The sequence below is a fragment of the Cicer arietinum genome, chromosome 5, assembly GCF_000331145.2.
Source record: "Cicer arietinum cultivar CDC Frontier isolate Library 1 chromosome 5, Cicar.CDCFrontier_v2.0, whole genome shotgun sequence".
NCBI lineage: Eukaryota > Viridiplantae > Streptophyta > Magnoliopsida > Fabales > Fabaceae > Cicer > Cicer arietinum.
In genome coordinates, this window is record NC_021164.2 from 57299929 (window position 1) to 57318857 (window position 18929).

At 30.7% G+C, this 18929-nt stretch overlaps 1 protein-coding gene and 1 pseudogene across 1 annotated transcript; both read left to right on the top strand.

Annotated features, from left to right (window-relative positions):
- Window positions 1-2290: 2290 nt before the first annotated feature.
- On the top strand, window positions 2291-8318 carry LOC140920525 (protein FAR1-RELATED SEQUENCE 5-like; annotated as a pseudogene).
- A 1029-nt stretch (window positions 8319-9347) lies between these two features.
- On the top strand, window positions 9348-11664 carry LOC101491679 (exocyst complex component EXO70B1-like). The gene has a single exon (XM_004500268.4). The coding sequence runs from the start codon at window positions 9537-9539 to the stop codon at window positions 11412-11414; it is 1878 nt and encodes a 625-aa protein (XP_004500325.1). The 5' UTR covers window positions 9348-9536; the 3' UTR covers window positions 11415-11664.
- Window positions 11665-18929: the final 7265 nt, after the last annotated feature.

An 18929-nucleotide genomic window follows, 5' to 3' on the forward strand; every position in this document is an offset into this window, starting at 1 on the left:
GGTCCTTATAATGTGGATAATGGACAAAAGGAATGCAGCGGGGGAGATAATATCAAAGGCAGCATTCATGGGTGTTTGATAGGTATGTGCTGCCATGTAATATTGATATGGAGGTTGATCTGCACAATGACTGTCTGATCAGGTCCTAACATGGTTGATCAAAATCTGAGTTTCAGACTTGCAAGGAGTGAGATTGCCAAAAGCCCAAAGCCATCATGTAAACATTAAACAACCATCTAATCTAAGCATTTGAAATTGAAGAGAAACAAAGATATAACTATGGAGGTGAAATTTCTAGTATTTATTTCATTAATGCATTAGATACAAATACCACATGTGAATTGCCCGTGCACATCGCTTCTTAAGCATATCATCATTTTTTGTGGTCCACATGTAAAATACAGTATAAACTCAATTACCATTGAACATGACCAAAAGAAGAGTGATTTGCATGAGGATGATCGGAAGGAACCTGCAGAGAAAATGCTCCTACAATCTCCAAGGTCAACTTCCCAAGATAGAAATAGTAATAGGGTAAGAAGAAGAAGAACACCAAGTAGGGAAAAAGAACATCAAAGATAATGTTTTAGCAGTAGAAAGAGGAGATTTAGTATATCACCTGTAAGAAGATCTTCAGATACAACTACAACAATCAATGCAAGAAACAACAACACCAGGCCTGCAAAAATGGTATCTGTTCCTGCAACTGTTTCATCCCTTGTAACGGGTAATAGCAATGATAATGGTTGTGGAGGTGGAGAATCTGCAAAGCTACAACTGTTATTAAGAGGATTACAGTTAGGAGAAATGTAGGCGCAGCCTCACCGCGTTCTCAATCTCCTGCAAGAGCAAATGGGAATGCAGCAAATCTCCTTAGCCGCAGCTCCTCAAGGAAAGCATAAGAATCGCCATACAGAAGAAATCCATTGCGTGAGCTTGCACCTAACACTTTTCCTATTCCACATTCAACAACGAACTATAACAGCAGCCGACTGGAAAGTAGATCCAAGAAGGAAGCTGAATTTGAAGCTAATCATCTATACATGTCATTTACCATATAAGACGGCTTTTGCTTTAAATTGTAAAGTACGACTACATTTGATATGTGCAATTTTAAAATGTATGATTATGTTATTAGTAACACAATAAAGTATGTATTTGATGAATGACATATAAAGTCAAAAGAGTGGCAAAAACAAATGTTATGCATTTTAATAAGTCCAGGCGATGTGAGTGTTTTTTCAATACTAGTGAAATTGTTAACGTCGTTTAAGTGACTTTAGAAGATGTAAATGCAATTTCTCATAAAAAATACCAAAATATCATTTTTATTTTTTACTAAAAATATATTATCTCTCCCTCTCTTATCTCTCTCATTCCCCCTTTCTCCCTTCTCTCTTTCTATTCTCACGCCTCTCTCTTTTATCTTTCTATATCCCTATTTCTTTCTCTCGTCTCTCCCTCTTCTCTTTATCTAGATTCTCTCGGTGGCATTTAGCATGGTCCAAAAAAAGAGTTGTCCATTATGGTCAACTGCACCATCTTATGCATGTATGAGTGGATGTACATTGTTCCTTCAATCTTGGGTATGGTATCACATACCGTTCATTGCCCATCATTGCACTAGAGAGATATCATTTCCACTAGCAAAACGTTAAAACATTTTTCATATTAGTCCAATAAATTACGTATAATATACTTGCCAAACTTGCTAAATAAAAGTTTTATATTCTTTTACTAGATGGGTTGGCAGGGGACCAATCCATTCTAGAACTCCATACGGGGAACTTGTCAGTTATAGATCAAACATTGATCACATGCAACATTATCAGGTTTAAAATTTCATTGTTCAACAAAATTTATACTTATTATAATTGTGTTGCTTTAAAAATAATGTTATCATGTTTTAAAAACAATCATCTCAGAGAGGATGCAAACTCGAGAATGGTTATTTAAACCTTTGAATTAGAGCTGAGCAAAAGAAAGAGAAAATGTAAAGAATGACACACACAACTTTTATACTGGTTCACCCAATGAAGGCTACGTCCAGTTCTCACACACTTGTGAGATTTCACTAATGTTCAAACTGATCAACCTCTCACAAAGGATGATTACACTTTGTGTATTCTTTAGCCTCACCAAGCTTACAATCAAGTTTCAACTATTTCCAAGTGTAACTCACGTGGAAATTACAGAGTGATATGAATATGATTGTTTCTTTTTTCTTAAACACTTTCTAAAAGGATATTTCAAAGATCTAATGCAGGATTATAGAAAGTATGAAGATAGGATGGATATTGCTCTTGATAGCTTTATGATACTTGATCTTTTAATGCAACGTTGTTGTGTGTTTTGTAATGAAGAGCTCCTTGCCTTTTATAGAGATCTTGTGGTGCTTTTTTCATGTGACAAACATCTTATGACCATTGGGGACTTGATAAAAAAGTCCAAGGTATTTGATCATAATTGCAGAACTGCCATCCAATTGTCCTTGGACAGATGCAGTCCATCCTCGAGCAAGAGGATCAAACTCCTTAGAACTTGATCTTGAGTAGTCCTTTTCTTTTCTCATTCTTCAAGATATGTAAGGCTATATCTTTGATTTTGTGAGCTACAACCTTTCTGAAGTTGAATGGCTAAGTCATTTTCACCTTTTGATAGTGATGTTGACAAGAGAGAGAGCCATCCTCAAGCACGTGGGTCAAAGTTCATTCCTTCAAGACATGTGAAGGCGTCTATTTTTGGCTTGTTTGTTGTTGCCTTTCTGTAGATTGACTTCACATTGTTTTTTCAATCATACAAGACTGATATATAGGTATGCTTTAGCCTTTGCACATGATAGGATGAGTTGCTTTCAACATTTGAGAATGATGTGGAGTTTATAGATCTGTCCTCCAACCTAGTACTGCCATATTCTTACATAGTACTGGCTATCCTCGTACCTATTTTTTTTGCCTTCTGACTTCTTTATTTCAAATGCTTTATTTATTCATTCTTTAATAATGTTTTGTATTTTTTAATGAATAAAAAAACATTTGTTTGGGTGAGGATGAGTATTATGCAGATTTGAAGCTTCATCCTCTTACGAGGTCATCCTCTTGAATTTCAATCCTCCAGATTTGAATAAGATTCTTCTCATTTTTGTCTTAATGATTAATAACATGTTTTCTTATATGAATTCACTCAAAAACACAGATTAGTCATTCACCATAATCATAATCCTTTAAGTAATTTTGTTATCATTAAAATCATTTGAGAGAGATTTTGTCTCAACAGATATGAGAGGGAATCATCTAGAAAATTGGAAAGACAAATATGCTGCATGAATTCAATTTTGGAACAAACATCAAAGTTATTGTCTTACCGGTCAACCGATACATGGACACCCAATACCAATAGAGGAGTATATGGTGTGGTTTAGACACAACTTCAATCTGTATTTATCAGCTCTACACCTACTACGGGACCCACGATGTGGTGTTGCAGAAGAGCCAACTCAACCATCACACCGACAAAGACGTAATAGACCTCGCCTACCGACTCCCCCTGTTACTATTGAAAATGAAGCGCCAGAACCACATCGTCATTCATTTTCTTTCACCCCATTACAACAACAATTTGAACCACCAAGACAATCATTTCAATTCATGTCAACTTAACAAGATGATCACCGACAATCTCTACATTCAAGTGATCAAGATTTTGTGAATAACTTATTTGGTGCAGACCTAGGTACACCTGAATCAGTTGCTCATTATATTAATAACATGTATCCATTTGGTGTTTCATCATTCCCTAATCAAGTAGATCATACTTCTTCGATGCATGTCGACCTACTAAGTGAAAATGTTCAGGAGACATATGCCCCAGGACAAAGAAAACTCACCTCCACATCGTCCACGTCGTATTTGTCGACCACGACGATGTGGGACTGGACACCATATAGGAAATTAATGTAATAAAAACATTGTAATAAAATTTGTGTATATTTTTTTTCTCACTCATTTGGTATTTGTATGTTTAATTATAATATTAAATTAAATATTGTTATTTTAGGGACTCCATTTAATTAATTTTTTTTAATAATTATAAAATATAAAATTAACATTGTATTTATTTATTTAATTCAAATAATAATTATTTAATTAAATAATTAATAAAACTTAAGTTAATTATTTCATTAAAATAATAATTAATTAAATTAATAATTAATGAAACTTAAATTAATTATTTAATTAAAATAACAATTATTGATTAATAAAATGTATATTTATTATTAAGAAAGATGTTAATAAAAAATAATGTGTTGCATTATTTCTCAGCGGGTGAATGTGTCTTTATTAATTGATCAAATTCCATATATATGTGCCTACTAAATAGCACCACTAATAAAAATAATTTTATAAATGGTAAAATATATTTAATAATTAAAAAGAAAAATACATTGAAAAATCGGTGGGGAGGAACCGATTTCACTTCATTCATTAAAAAAAAATTTAAGTTGAGAAAATGTAGGAGGAGAAACCGATTTCTCAATGCAATTTTAAAAAATGGAAAAAAGGATGGTAGTTTGATATTTAATTAGGAATTAGTGGTAGTTTAGTATTTTTTTTTGTGACATATCAATTAAAAAGTCAAACTTTGTTTCGTTTCCTCAATTTTCACTTTTCCTTTATTTTCTCCCTTCGTCATCAATAGTCAATCTGTCGTTTCCCCTACACACACTATATCATCTTTTTTCTTTTTCACTCTTAATACTATGACGACATTTAGCCAAGACATAAAACATTTTTGATAACTAAGGCTAATGAAGAATACGAAGACCAAGGAAGAAGAACGACAACCGATTTCTAGATCCAATAATTTTTCTGTTTTGAATAGTTATAGGTTGGACTTATACAACATAATTGTTGGATTTTATTTATAAATCTACTATTTTGTTGCCATTGTTTTTGATTAATTTTGATTGAAAATTTATGTAAGAGTGTTTAATTTAGGTATGGATCGCAATGAAATTATGAAGCTTTTGTAATCGTCAAGGACAACACAAATTGTACATAGACATGAAGAGATGACTAATATTTTTTTTTTGAAATTTGAATATTTGTTTTTTTTTTTTGTGAATTTAATATCTATAATATTGATTATAGGAAGTTGGTGATATTTCGTTATATGAGAGTTGTGGTAGTGGTAGCTCATTTGAGGAAGAAGTAGAAGAAAATGACAAAGGGGGATTTGGATGCAAATTTGACGAGGAACGTGTTGTTAATTGCATTGGGGATGTAGAAAAAATGAACTTAAAAGAAAAAAGTTCTAATAAAATAATGAGGTACCATTTTCCAGATCGTGAGGTTGTGTTTTTGTTTTATAATTGGTACAATTGTTTAAATGAATTTGCTGCTAGAAAAAGTAAATATGTTAGGAATTGTAATGGTGAAATAGTTCGACAAACATTTCTTTCTCATATGGAAGGTATACGAGATGAAAAATACAACAAATTTGTTAGTAGAAAACGAGAACATAAACCATAGGTGTGGTTGTGATGCTAGAATACAAACTCATGTTGAATTTAACAGTGGATGTTGGTACATTAAATTGTTTGATGATATATATAACCACTCACTCCTAAATGACAAATATAAAGGTACGCTTCCAGAATAGTGAATATGACAAATACCAATTGAAGATCATGAGAAAATCTGACATCCCAAGCTCACATATATATGGTTATTTTGCTTCACAAGCTGATGGTTAGGAAAATTTGAGTTATTCAAGAAGAGACATGTATAATTAACAATTCAAGAAAAAAGGAAACAATTATTCTGATATTGATGGTGCACTTGAGTTTCTTAAGGGTATGAAATCAAGGGATGATATGATATATTGAGGTACACTCTTAATGATGATGGAATACTTCAACATTTGTTATGGGTGATGGTGTAGGGCGCATGGACTACTCATTGTTTGGTGATGTTTTGACATCTGATGCAACATATACGAAGATTAGATATAATACTCCATTAGTCATATTTTCTGGTGTAAACCATCACAATCAAAACATTGTATTTGCAAGTGCAATTGTTGGTGACAAAATTGAAGAGAGTTATGTGTCAAGGCAAACTCTCAAATTAAAGTTTTGATGAAAATAAACAAAAGTTAATTAAGAATGTTAATTATGATTCTAAAATATTATGTTAATTTAACTTGTGCTTTTGAGTGAATTAATTCAAAGATAGGAATCAAGCAAAACAAAGAAATCAGATAAAAACTAAATAGATAAAGAAACAAGAATATTCTGGACAAAATGGAGAATGATCTCCAAGATCAAGACTAATTGTCACAACCTTCTGACCAATCAATCTCCACTATTTCAACAAAGTTTTTGCCTCTGAATTTTATACTAAGTTCATCAGTACATGGCAAGGAACAATTAGGATCCACTTCAGTCAAAGAAAGACTTTCTAATCGTTAAGATAAAAGGTCTCGAATCAAGCTAGTTGAAACAGTCTGAATCTTCTTCAGCCAAATTGTCAAAAATTTTTAATCAATCTTGATCTGTACAAGACATCAGGAATTCATCAAGAATGATCAAAACTGAACCTCCAGATTGATCATCAATCTCTAGAAATTTCAAACTGACAAAACTAGATTGATAATCAATCTCCGTTTCTGCAGAATTTCAGCATTGATCTCCTTATTTCTGCAGAAGTTCATAATCATTCACCAAACTGTTTTGGACAGAATCAAGGCTTCAGATCAAAGTTGTAACATCAATAAGTAGATATGAAGCTTCAAGGATCATTAAAAACAAAGGCAAACTGATCAAAGACGATTGTAACAACATCAGTCAAACAAGATTCAAATGTTCAAATGCTGGAATATTTTTAATCATATACATTGGTTTTGGTCAAAACTGACGGGGCAATACCAAAAACTTTTTTTACCATTATTAAATGCTCCAAAACACTTATAAAAGAAAGGCCAATGTCCAAGAAAAAAATGTAGAAGTTCAAGTGCTATCAAGTCTCATAAATCATTCACATTCACATACTTGAAATTTTCATTTTCACAAAGAAGAATCAATTTTGAACATTTATATCATACTGTGTTATTATTACTGAATTTTTTTATAAAGAATCGAATCTCAAACAAGAGTTGAGACATCTCAGATTCTATCAAACAATCTCATCATTATCGTACAACTCAAGCTATAAGAGTTTAAGTATAATTTGAATAGATTGTAACAAATCCTATCAAGATTGATAGGTGATTAATTTGCTTTATGGGTGGAAAGAAATAGAGCTTGTAACAAATCAAGGTTGATCTAAGCTAAGTACTGTAAAACCAAGAAGGTTCTTTGTTTTGAAACACTTAGTGGAAAATCTCATAGTTGTGAGGACTGAACGTAGCCCAAGTTGGATGAACCAGGATACATCTTTGTGTGGTATTCTTTCTTTTATCTATTTATTTATTAAGCCTGATTGATTAACTGAGATAAAACATAAACTGAGTTTCTGTTTCTAAACTAACCAAGCACGTTCTCCGTTTTCTGAAAAAACCAAGAACATTATCCGTTTTCTGATAAAAACCAAGAACGTTTTTCGTTTTCTATTTTCTTAACCAAGATCATTCTTGAGTTAAATCTGTAGATTTTTTTTTCAGGAATTTTTAAATAGATACATTTACAATTCAAATCCCTCTTCCTTGTAAATCGACATTACTACTTCATTATGTGTGGCTGTTGGAAAATTTGTTGGAAGCAATGAGATGTAAGTGTCCGATTTCTGTTATAAATTGATAAGGATTTGACAATGAAAAATGCAATTAGAAGGGTGTTTCCAAATCCTCATCACTGTCATTGTGCATGACATTTGATTAGAAATGTAACTAGTAACATTAAAAATCCTAAATTTGTATCAAGGTTTAAGCATTGCATGTTAGGTGATTTTGATGTTACTGTGTTTGAGAGTAAATGAGAAACGTTTGTTATTGAATTTGGGTTGGAAGAAAATATTTGAATTTTGGATATGTATCAAATGAGAAGTATGTGGGCTACTGCTCACATTAGAGGTAAATATTTCGTTGACTTTTGGACTACTTCGAGGTGTGAAAGTTTGCATTCAGAATTTAGAAATTATGTTTTTGTTCTATCTAATTTGCTTGATTTTTTACAACAATATTTCAAGTGGATGAATTTCATGAGATTTAGAGAAATTGAGGATGATTATGCATCATCTTATAGGGAAGTTATTTTGAAAACTCAACACAAATTTTTAGAAAAGGTCAACAACAAATTTGTATACAAGGAAAATATTTAAATTTTTCGGCCTATTTTAGAAAAGTCATGTAGGTGCAAAGTGAGAAGTGTATCACTGAATGAATCCAAATTTTGTTATACTATTTTCAAGTACCCAAGAGAAGACATAGAGTGGTTTGTTACATTTGACCAAGATAAGTTGTATTTTGGATGTTCGCGCAAGAGATTTGAGACATTGGGTATTTGTTGTAAACAATTGATAAGTGTTTTGATATATCTAAATATTGTCAAAATATGTGAATGATAAAAAAATAATGAGTCTTCTTGTGTTAGAATCATTTGTGAATTAACAAAAGAAATAGATTTTTTCATTTTTATGAGTTGAAATGTTATAGATTTAAAATATTATGAATTTTTTAGATTTTTAAATTAAAAAATGTCAAAAATTTATAGATTTACGAAATTAAAGATAAGTAAAATAAAAAAGATGATAAAAATTAACGTTTTTAATATAAATTAACAAAAATAATTAATTTGACTAAAAATGAATTAAAAACTAAAAAAATAATTTAATATACATTTTTATCTGTAAATAAAATGAAATAATTATCGTAAAAAATAAGATACAGTTACAAAATTATGAATTTTAAGTTGTAACATTTTATGAGAACTAAGACTTTATTTTAAGTTGTAACATTTTATACAGTTACAATAATTTATTTTATAATCCATAACAAAAGGTTAATAAAACCAAAAGAAAATAATAGTTTCCCGTACGGGGATGGGTAGAAAATCTAGTTACTTCGTCTCCTCTAACTTTTCCAAAGTCCGTTAATAAAACCAAAAGAAAATAATAATTTCCCGTATTGGATGGGTAGAAAATCTAGTTTATTTTTGTCTCCTCTAATTTTTCCAAAGTTGAAACAAGCATGTGCTGAACCAGTCAAACTATAGAGCCAAGAAGCTTCCATGATTTCGTGAATGAATCAAGGATTAGGAAAATGTATACATATATCCAATTAATTAAATATGACAGTACTAACAAATATAGACAGGACAGGACACAGAAAGCTGCGAAACTACTGAAAAAGCGCTTTCTACTTTATCCTTTTCACTTTTCTCAATTTACCCTCCCACACTTCACCTTTTCCAACAGCAGAAACCGCGTTTTTTCTAAGGTCATATATGTCATTTCAACCCCTGCTCTCAAACAGCTTTCTTCTCCTTATCTGAGAAAGTTTAATCCTTCCACACTAACGACTAAACATTACCAACCAAAATGGCTGAAAACGGCGAAGAGAAGTTACTCGCTGTGGCACGCCACATAGCAAAGACGCTGGGCCACAACAACATCAACATGGCCGATGATATCCTCCAAATATTCTCAAACTTCGACGGTAGATTTTCTAAAGAGAAGCTATCCGACGAAGGTGCAGGGAATGATCCCATGCGCTACGCTGCGCTTGAACGAACTCTTAACTCTCTTATTCGACGGATTTCCCATCATCTGTCATCCGAAAATCCTATATGCTATAATTCCGCCGATTTTGTCGCCGCCGTTGACGAACTGCTTGCTACTATCGGCGACTGGAGTCCACTCTCCGATGACAAAACCGTTGGCGCATGCCTCCTCCGCGCCGATGACATGCTTCAGCAGGTTATGTTTCGTGCAGGGGAAGAGTTTCGCTCACTCATGGAACTTGGCGGTGAGTCGTTTGACTTGGCTCGGAACAACGGCGAGTCAACTCAGAACGGAAACTCACTTTACGACTCGAACGACGATGAAGAAGAAACTGACGGCGAGGAGGACCTGACTCCGGTGGCGAAGCCGGTTACCAATTATGACGTTGTAATTGATGCACTTCCGCCGTCTACGGTGAACGATCTCCGGGAAATCGCAAGACGCATGTTGGCGGCGGGGTTTGGGAAGGAGTGCTCACACGTGTACGTTAGTTGCAGGAGGCAGTTCTTAGAGGAGAGTTTCTCGAGGTTAGGGTTACAGAAACTAAGCATTTCAGAAGTTCACAAGATGCAATGGCAGGAGCTTGAAGACGAGATCGAACGATGGATTAAGGCCTCTAACGTCGCTCTCAAAATCCTCTTCCCAAGCGAGCGGCGTCTCTGCGATCGAGTCTTCTCCGGTTTGTCTTCCTCAGCCGCCGCCGCCGATCTCTCCTTCATGGAGGTCTGCCGCGGATCAGCGAATCAGCTTTTGAACTTCGCCGATGCCGTCGCTATCGGAAGTCGCTCGCCTGAACGGTTGTTCAGAGTCCTCGACGTGTTCGAAACCATGCGTGACCTAATTCCCGAATTCGAATCACTATTCTCCGATCAGTATTGCTCGTTCCTCGTTATCGAAGCGATCACGATTTGGAAGAGGTTAGGCGAAGCAATTAGAGGAATTTTCGTAGAATTAGAGAAACTGATCAGCCGTGATCCGGTCAAGGCGATGGTTCCCGGTGGCGGTCTTCATCCCATCACTCGTTATGTGATGAACTACCTCCGCGCCGTGTGCCGGTCGCATCAAACCTTAGAATTAGTTTTCAAAGACGATGGACTTTCATTGAAGGATTACCCTAAGCACGATGATAGTTTACAATCAAATTCTTCGTTTTCGGTTCAAATTTCTTGGATTATGGATTTGTTAGAACGCAATTTGGAAGCAAAGTCTAAAATTTACAAAGACCCTGCTTTGTGCTCTGTTTTTATGATGAATAATGGGAGGTACATTGTTCAAAAGGCTAAAGACAGTGAATTAGGGAAACTTTTGGGTGATGATTGGATCAAAAAACACACTGCCAAAATTCGACAATACCATTCGAGCTATCAAAGAAGCTCATGTAACAATTTGTTGGGGTTTCTGAAGGTGGAGACATTGGCTGCAAAGCCCATGAAGGAGAAACTCAAGATGTTCAATCTGCATTTTGAAGAGATATGTAGGGTTCAATCTCAGTGGGTTATCTTTGATGAACAGCTCAGGGAAGAAATAAGGATCTCCATTGAAAAGCTCTTGTTGCCTGCATATGGAAGTTTTATTGGAAGGTTCCAAAGTGTTCCGGAGCTAGTTAAGAATGGTGATAGGTATATCAAGTTTGGAATGGAGGACATTGAAGCTCGGGTTAACAAATTGTTTCAGGGAAATGGTGGCCGAAAGTGAAGTTAAAAAAAAGGCTACTGATTCTTGTGTGTATATGTATGAATGTAGTATGTAGTATGAATTTGTAGTGTAATTAGGATACTGAGTTTTGGATGTAATGAATGTAGTCCACATTTGCTATCTATCTGTATGTATACCATTATATGTATGCTTATTTTCTCAGATCATATGTTATATTTCCTATGGAAATTATATTCTGAAGTTAATACAATCTGAGTAGAAAAATTTAAACAAACACTTTTGTTGTAAATTGTAAGTTCCAATTGGTGATTTCCTTCAACTGTTCCATTGTAGTAGGTACTTTAACTTGAAATCTTATAACAGGATTATTAAGAAGAGTGAACATTCTTGATCATGGAATTTAATTTATTAATTATATTCTCTTGTATATTTGTTTTAGTATTCTTTTGTTCAAGGCCAAAGCATTCTTGATCATGGAATTTAATTTATTAATTATATTCTCATTGGGCCATGATATGCTTTTTTTAGGTATGAGTATTTTACCATGTACTCTCCAACTTAAACTTGTTACCTCCTCAATCAACGTGAAAATACAATTTTGTCTTTTTATAAAACTTTCAAATTTTTTTTACCACTCATTTTTTCACCACCTCTTTCGAAATTTTAAAAAATTCATCGTAATTTTTGTATTTTTGAAAAAAAAATTAAGTCGCATTCAAATTTTTCATACCTTTGAAATAAAAAATTTCAAAAGTTTCAAACAATTCAAAAGTTTTAAAATAATTTTTTTTTAAATATTCGAAAGTTTCGAGCAATCTGAAACTTTCGAAATAGAGAAAATTTTGAAACTTTATAAATTTTTTCTTATTTCAAAAATTTAAAACTTTCAAAAAAAATGAATACATTTCGAAAATTTAGAAAGTATCAAAAGTTTTCAAATCTTAAAAATTTCTATTTCGAAAGTTTTGAAACTCTAAAAAATTTGAAAAAATTTATTTTGAAGTATGACAAAATTCCAGATTTGAAATAATTAAAAAATTATGATGTATTCTTTAAAGTTTTGAAAAAGGTGGTGAAAAAATGAATGGTAAAAAAAATTGAAGATTTATAGAAGAGCAAAATTATATTTTCGCGTTGATTTAAGAAGTGATAAATTTAGATGCAAGGTAGAATACTCTATGAATAAATATTGAGGATGAAAGAGCAATCACCATTAATTGAATATCTTGGCCCAATGAGAACAAGTCATCAAAGCACAAATGTCGAACATAAGAGATCATAGTCCTAGTAAATATAAGGGACTCAAACCAATATAAATAGACGAGTAACCTAACTAGAAAACCTAAATCATTTGATACTCACACATCAAACACTTCAATTTTTGATTAATAATTGCATAGCTAAAAACTGTGAACTTGCTTTGTTGGCTTTAGATAATACAAAAATTCACCATTAACTTAGGTGCAAAGATGCAGGGTAGAATACTCTATGAATAAATATTGAGGATGAAAGAGCAATCACCATTAATTGAATATCTTGGCCCAATAAGAACAAGTCATCAAAGCCCAAATGTCAAACATAAGAGATCATAGTCCTAGTAAATATAAGGGACTCAAACCATTATAAATAGACGAGTAACCTAACTAAAAAACCTAAATCATTTGATACTCACACATCAAACACTTCAATTTTTGATTAATAGTTGCATAGCTAAAAACTGCAAACTTGCTTTGTTGGCTTTAGATAATACAAAAATTCAGCTCCCAACAACTCTTTTCTTTCTTTCTATCCTTAAAAAAAGTAACTTTTTTCTTTCTTGATTTTAGTTGCAATGCAAACTATCTTATCCCACAATTAACTAATTAAGGCTTTAGAAATAATTCTCTAAGCCCATTAATAATTGATAAGTCCATAAGTATACTCGAAAGTCAAAATACAAAAACTTTCAACTTGCACCATTTGACTAAATCAGCTGTCAACTGCCCTTACTTTACTTGGTTGACTTTAATTTGATGGAGGAAATTGACTACCAGTCGAATTGGCAATTAGTCTTATTGAGCTACCAACCAATCAATAACTTTTAGGCATTAACACAACATTTTCTTGACAATTAAAACTTGCTTTTTAAACAAGTTACATGCATTATAATGCTAGAATCTCAAAATAGCAAAGAAATAAGCAAAAATAGATACACAACCAAAGCTAGATAAGAGCACAAAAGAAACATGCCCACAAGCACACCAATAGATGTATATATATATATTATTTTATTGACAAAATGTGAGTATAATTAATACCTTAGAATTAGAGGATCCCTTATACTTTTAATGTGTTACAATATATTTTAGTTTCCATAAAAAGACATTCCCAAACTACAACTATATAAATCTGCCATTTTCACCGTTTAATTTGCAATTTATTGTCCAAAAAAATATTAATTTTTGTTTTTTAAAAAGTAGGTTCATAGACTCACTTTAACCCACAAAATTTTAGAGGTTTTTCTTTTTAAGAGCCTTTTAAAATATAAAATTGTTTGCCCCTCCAACATGTAGATTAATGCCAACAATTAGTGGGCTTGTGAAATGGACAGTTCTAATTAGGTTGTGCATGGTTGATTTTTTTAAAAAACAAACCTTTTAAAACCAATATATGAATTTAGATTGATAACCAAACTCATTATTTGATTTAAAACCAATTGTAAATTTGGTTATGGTTAAATAACCGGCTTTTAGTTAAGCAACCGGTTTCAAAAAATTCAATTTTAAAATTGATTTTTTTTTTCAAAACAGTTTAAAATTTGATTATTTTTTAATATTTATTTTTAAAAAAATCATTTATTCATAATTTAAAAACCAGTTATTTAAAAAAAGTTGATTATTCATATTTAAAAATCAATTATTTTTATAAAATAAAATTTCTATAAAAAATATACATCAACCATACAATTGTTTTCTCTTGCGATTAAAAATGAACATGTTCAATTGCTTATAATAACTTGTGATTGAAATTGATTTATTACTAACTTCATTAAGACCACCGATTATGATTCATATTAGTTCAATAAATTGCTTATTACTAAAACCGTAGAAAATACAAAAAACTTGAAAAATTTATTTGATCAAATTTAACAATTACTGCACCATAATAAAACCGTAGAAAATATAAACACTTGAAAGTTTGTTTCTAAGACCGAGATGAACACCTCTACCACAAAATTTAATAAATTTAAAATATTTAATAAATTTAATATATTAATTTTTGTCTTGAGTATTTATAATTAAGTTAAGTTTGAGAAATATTTAAATCTCAATATCATTTCCAACGTAATATATTAATGTAACATTTTGAAAAAAATTCATCCTTTAAAAATCAGTAATTTAAGAAATTATATTTAAAATATTTAGTCTATCATATTTTAGTCTTCCTTAATAAATATTAAATATCTTAATTAATTAACTAGTTATCATTCAGTATGGTTGGTTAGTAATAAACACTTGATTAAATAAAATTAGTAATATATCAATATTATTTGTACTAAATTGTCGGAACATGTTGCCGAAAGGTGGCAGGTCGGTGGAGTGATGACAAAATCAGAATCGTTTTGGAATTTTTGAGATTTAGAGTTTTTGGGAGTTAAGTGGATAAAAACCAAATATAAATATAAAACATAAGTGGGCATCCAACCAGTTGATAAATAAACTGAAATATAACCATATTATTTTAACCAAAGATTTAAAATGGATTAATTTGAATCCGGTTTTGAATTTTAGTATCATGATCAGATTTTTTGGAGAACCCTAATTCTAATACCATTACTGGGTTTGCACAGAAATTGTGGTAAGGGAGAAGAGAGAAAGAAGAAAATATTATACGGCTCTAAAAGGTTTATCATAAACTTTTGATAAAACAACACATTCCGAAGGTTCTAAGTGGTGGTCTATGATGAATCACTTAGTTGATGGTCCACTTTCTTAAAAGAGAGTTAATTTTATTCTTTTATATTTATATAAAAACTACAAATGTATTGAGAAGTATGCTTCGAAATGAAAAAGTTGTCTTTAGCCTCAAGTATATTTCTTGAATACAAAAAATTGTAGTTTTTTAAATACTTTTGAAATGTGTGTTGGCTCATAGAGATTGAGAAAAGAAACTACCAACTCTAAATACAATGCCAGAATTGGGTTTTTCAGGAGTGATTCCCATGAAATTTCTCTTTCATATATGGCTAACCTTCAAAATTGAAAAATACCCATTGCACTTAATGAAATATCGTAACATTTTTCAGTAAAAAAATTAATTTTATCTAATTGTCCAATCTATTTTTCTGCATCAATGTTTCTCTATTGCTTCCTTGAGAAAGTCTCTTAATTAAGTTGGTATTAAATAATTAACCGGCTAACAGTTAAACAAACATTGATACAGAGTTGAACTTATTAATTCGAGGCTCCTAAACACTTTATAAAACTGATTTATGAATTCTTCCATCACATCTTTTAGGTCACATTTTTCATGATATAGAAGATATATTTTGAACATATATATGTAGAAATAATAAAAGAATCTCTTAATTAATTATTACCAATTTGATTCCGTATCTTCAATTTGACAGTGAGCAACTAAACAGGTTCATGCACAATGCATTGATACACGAATGCCAATCTGCCAATTTCACTATGACCAAGAGTTTGTTTTATTATTAGATTTTGATTTGATTAGATACTAACCCACTCGTGCGTGGACATATATATCATAATAATATACAATTTATTGGTCTTGCCAGTTAGCACCAATGCTTAAAATTGATCTTTCTATATCCTCCAAGATCCTATTCAATGTCCCAATACTTGAAGCAGTGCTTCAAAAATATACTATATAGATTTGGTAGTTACGATAAAAAAAACTTGAATTTTGTGTAGTCGACTTTATAACGCAGTCAATTGTAAATTATTACATTAAAAAAAATAAAATTTATTTCTTTTAATCTAACAGTTTACAATAGACTACATGATAAAAAGTGTTGTAAATTTTAGATATCAAATTAAATTACCAATTAATAAAAAAATATTTGTGAATGATATACACTCGATTTTTGGACATTAGGGCGAGATATATATACCAACACGATCTTGGCAAAGTAGGTAATTTTAACCACAAATGAAAGCGAATTACAAAAATATAATAATAGGATAGAATTGGGTCATGGCCTATTGAAGGGTCCATTCGACGATCTTCAATTTTTCCGTGAATCAAGCCTTGCTTCACATTCCTAAACAATCAACTAATGTGTGAATCACCCAACTAATGTCGATAGGATAAGCTAAACAATCAACTATATATAGTGTGTGAGGAGTAAATATTAAAGTGCGTGAGGTGAACTTGACATGGTAAATGACTGCATTGCTTAGTCGCAAATTTAAACTTGTAATACACTATTTTACCACACTTAATATGTGAGTTTTTCTGCTGAGTTCTTTAGAAAAATAAAAATCATACATAAATGTTACCACAAATAAATGACACCATACATAAATAATAAGAGTTGTTTTAGTTAAGTCTGAAATTTTGATAATATTTTTTTAGGTAAAAGGACAACTGTGATTATTTAAGTTTAACTCAATTTTAATTTAAGTTATTTGAATTTTTGTTTAACTCGATTAAAAAAGGTCAAGTGATTGTTAATGGTGATATGTCCTAACGATGTTGAGGTGACAAATATAAATTATTAATTAATATGAGAAAAAGTAACAAATAATTTAAATGAGAATTGAGTTAAACTTAAAGGACTATATGTATATTTTTTGCTAAAAATTAAAATTATAAGTTAAAATGGTCAGTGATATTCAACCCACTTCATCAATTCAGAAATTAAACAAAAAACTTCATCTTTTCCAAACCCAAAAACCACCCAACAACTTCTTCTTTTTTGCAATCTTCTTCCTCAAATATCTCATGACTCATAATACACCCACACTCTCAAAAGTAAATATCTAAATTATATCTCACAACACTTTAATACAAGAGTATAAAAAAAATTAAAGAATCATATACAAACTTAAAGAGATTATGACATGTACATCTTGTAACAAAGAACTAGAGCCTATATATATAACATTGGTCTTCATCCTCCTTAACAATACTAGGCAATGTGAAACTTTTTTCATAATTATTTATTTCAACCAAATCCAACAATCTTTATCTTGATTGCAATTGATGCATTTTCAACTTTCATTATCTACACTGAGAATCATTGTTAAAAAAACTATCGTAGTTGACCATGGAGAGATATGTCACAAAGACCACTTAATTAGTACCATGTCTTTAGACCAAAATCTTTCCAAATAATATTTTCACAATATCACTCTTCTTTTTCGACGTAGAAGATCAAATAATATTGCAACCACATATATATTATACTAGGAATTCAATTTTCTTTGACCAAACTAAAAGCTCTGATACTAGATATTGAGTCATGAGGGGCTCGAGACATCATCACATTGGACAAAAAACAATTATAAAAATGGGTTGGACAACATTTATATTCACCAAAAAATTTACAAAATTTGATATATGGGTCCTCTCGATTTCATTTATCTAATGCTTAACATCAACATTTCTAATTTAATATAAGACTCTTAATCACAATTGACCTATAACTATTAAAAACTCTTTCCACGGTGTTCTTTTTTTGAATGGACAAACATTCATATTGTTAATATTATTTTAATGTAGAAATTATTTCTTTTGAGAGAAAAAAAATTTACTCAAAATTAAATAAACATACAATATTTTGATGTAAGTGTAAATAATTTGATGTAAGTGTAAATGTTGTTTATATTATTAATGTATAACGATTAATCCTCTTACAATATTTCATCATTCAATATTTAAAGTTAAGTAAACATAAAAATTACTTATTAAGATTAAAATACACTAATATTAATTACTTTTGGTTTCAATGTTAATATCATATCAGACCATTTCATATAAATTAAAAAATTATTTAAAAAAAAATTATTTTATCAAATGAATTGTTTTAATTATTGATATATTTTAATCATATAAATATAAAGTGAAAAACAATAAATTATAATTTGTAAGTGATGTTCATAACATAAATTAGAGTATACAATTAAACAAGAGTAAATTATCTTAAAAACCAAAAGCAACAATTTTTGTGGAATATTTTCTCCCCTATTAATTATCATAAATTGCATTTCAGATTTTTATTTTTTTCTCATTTAATTTAGAGTATATTTCAAAACTACGACATATTCTAATATAGATTAGAGTCCACCATAAATTAATTTTAAAATATGTTTAAAACTTCAACGATCACATACGTCGTCTCTTAAAATTAAATATTAATGATTATTTTTATTTTTATGATTGAAATAATGACTTAAATGGTATTAGTTTGATTAAAATAAAATAAAAACAAATATTATTACATATTAAATCAACATAAATTATGTCATACTTTTATTCATAAAAGCGATGAGAATTATAAACTATTACTTATAAATAATATCATCAATCTTCCTTAAAATTTTCAAT

Bases quoted from the DNA above. Each gene is read 5' to 3' on its own strand.
- LOC101491679 (XM_004500268.4), top strand. From the start codon at position 9,537: ATGGCTGAAAACGGCGAAGAGAAGTTACTCGCTGTGGCACGCCACATA.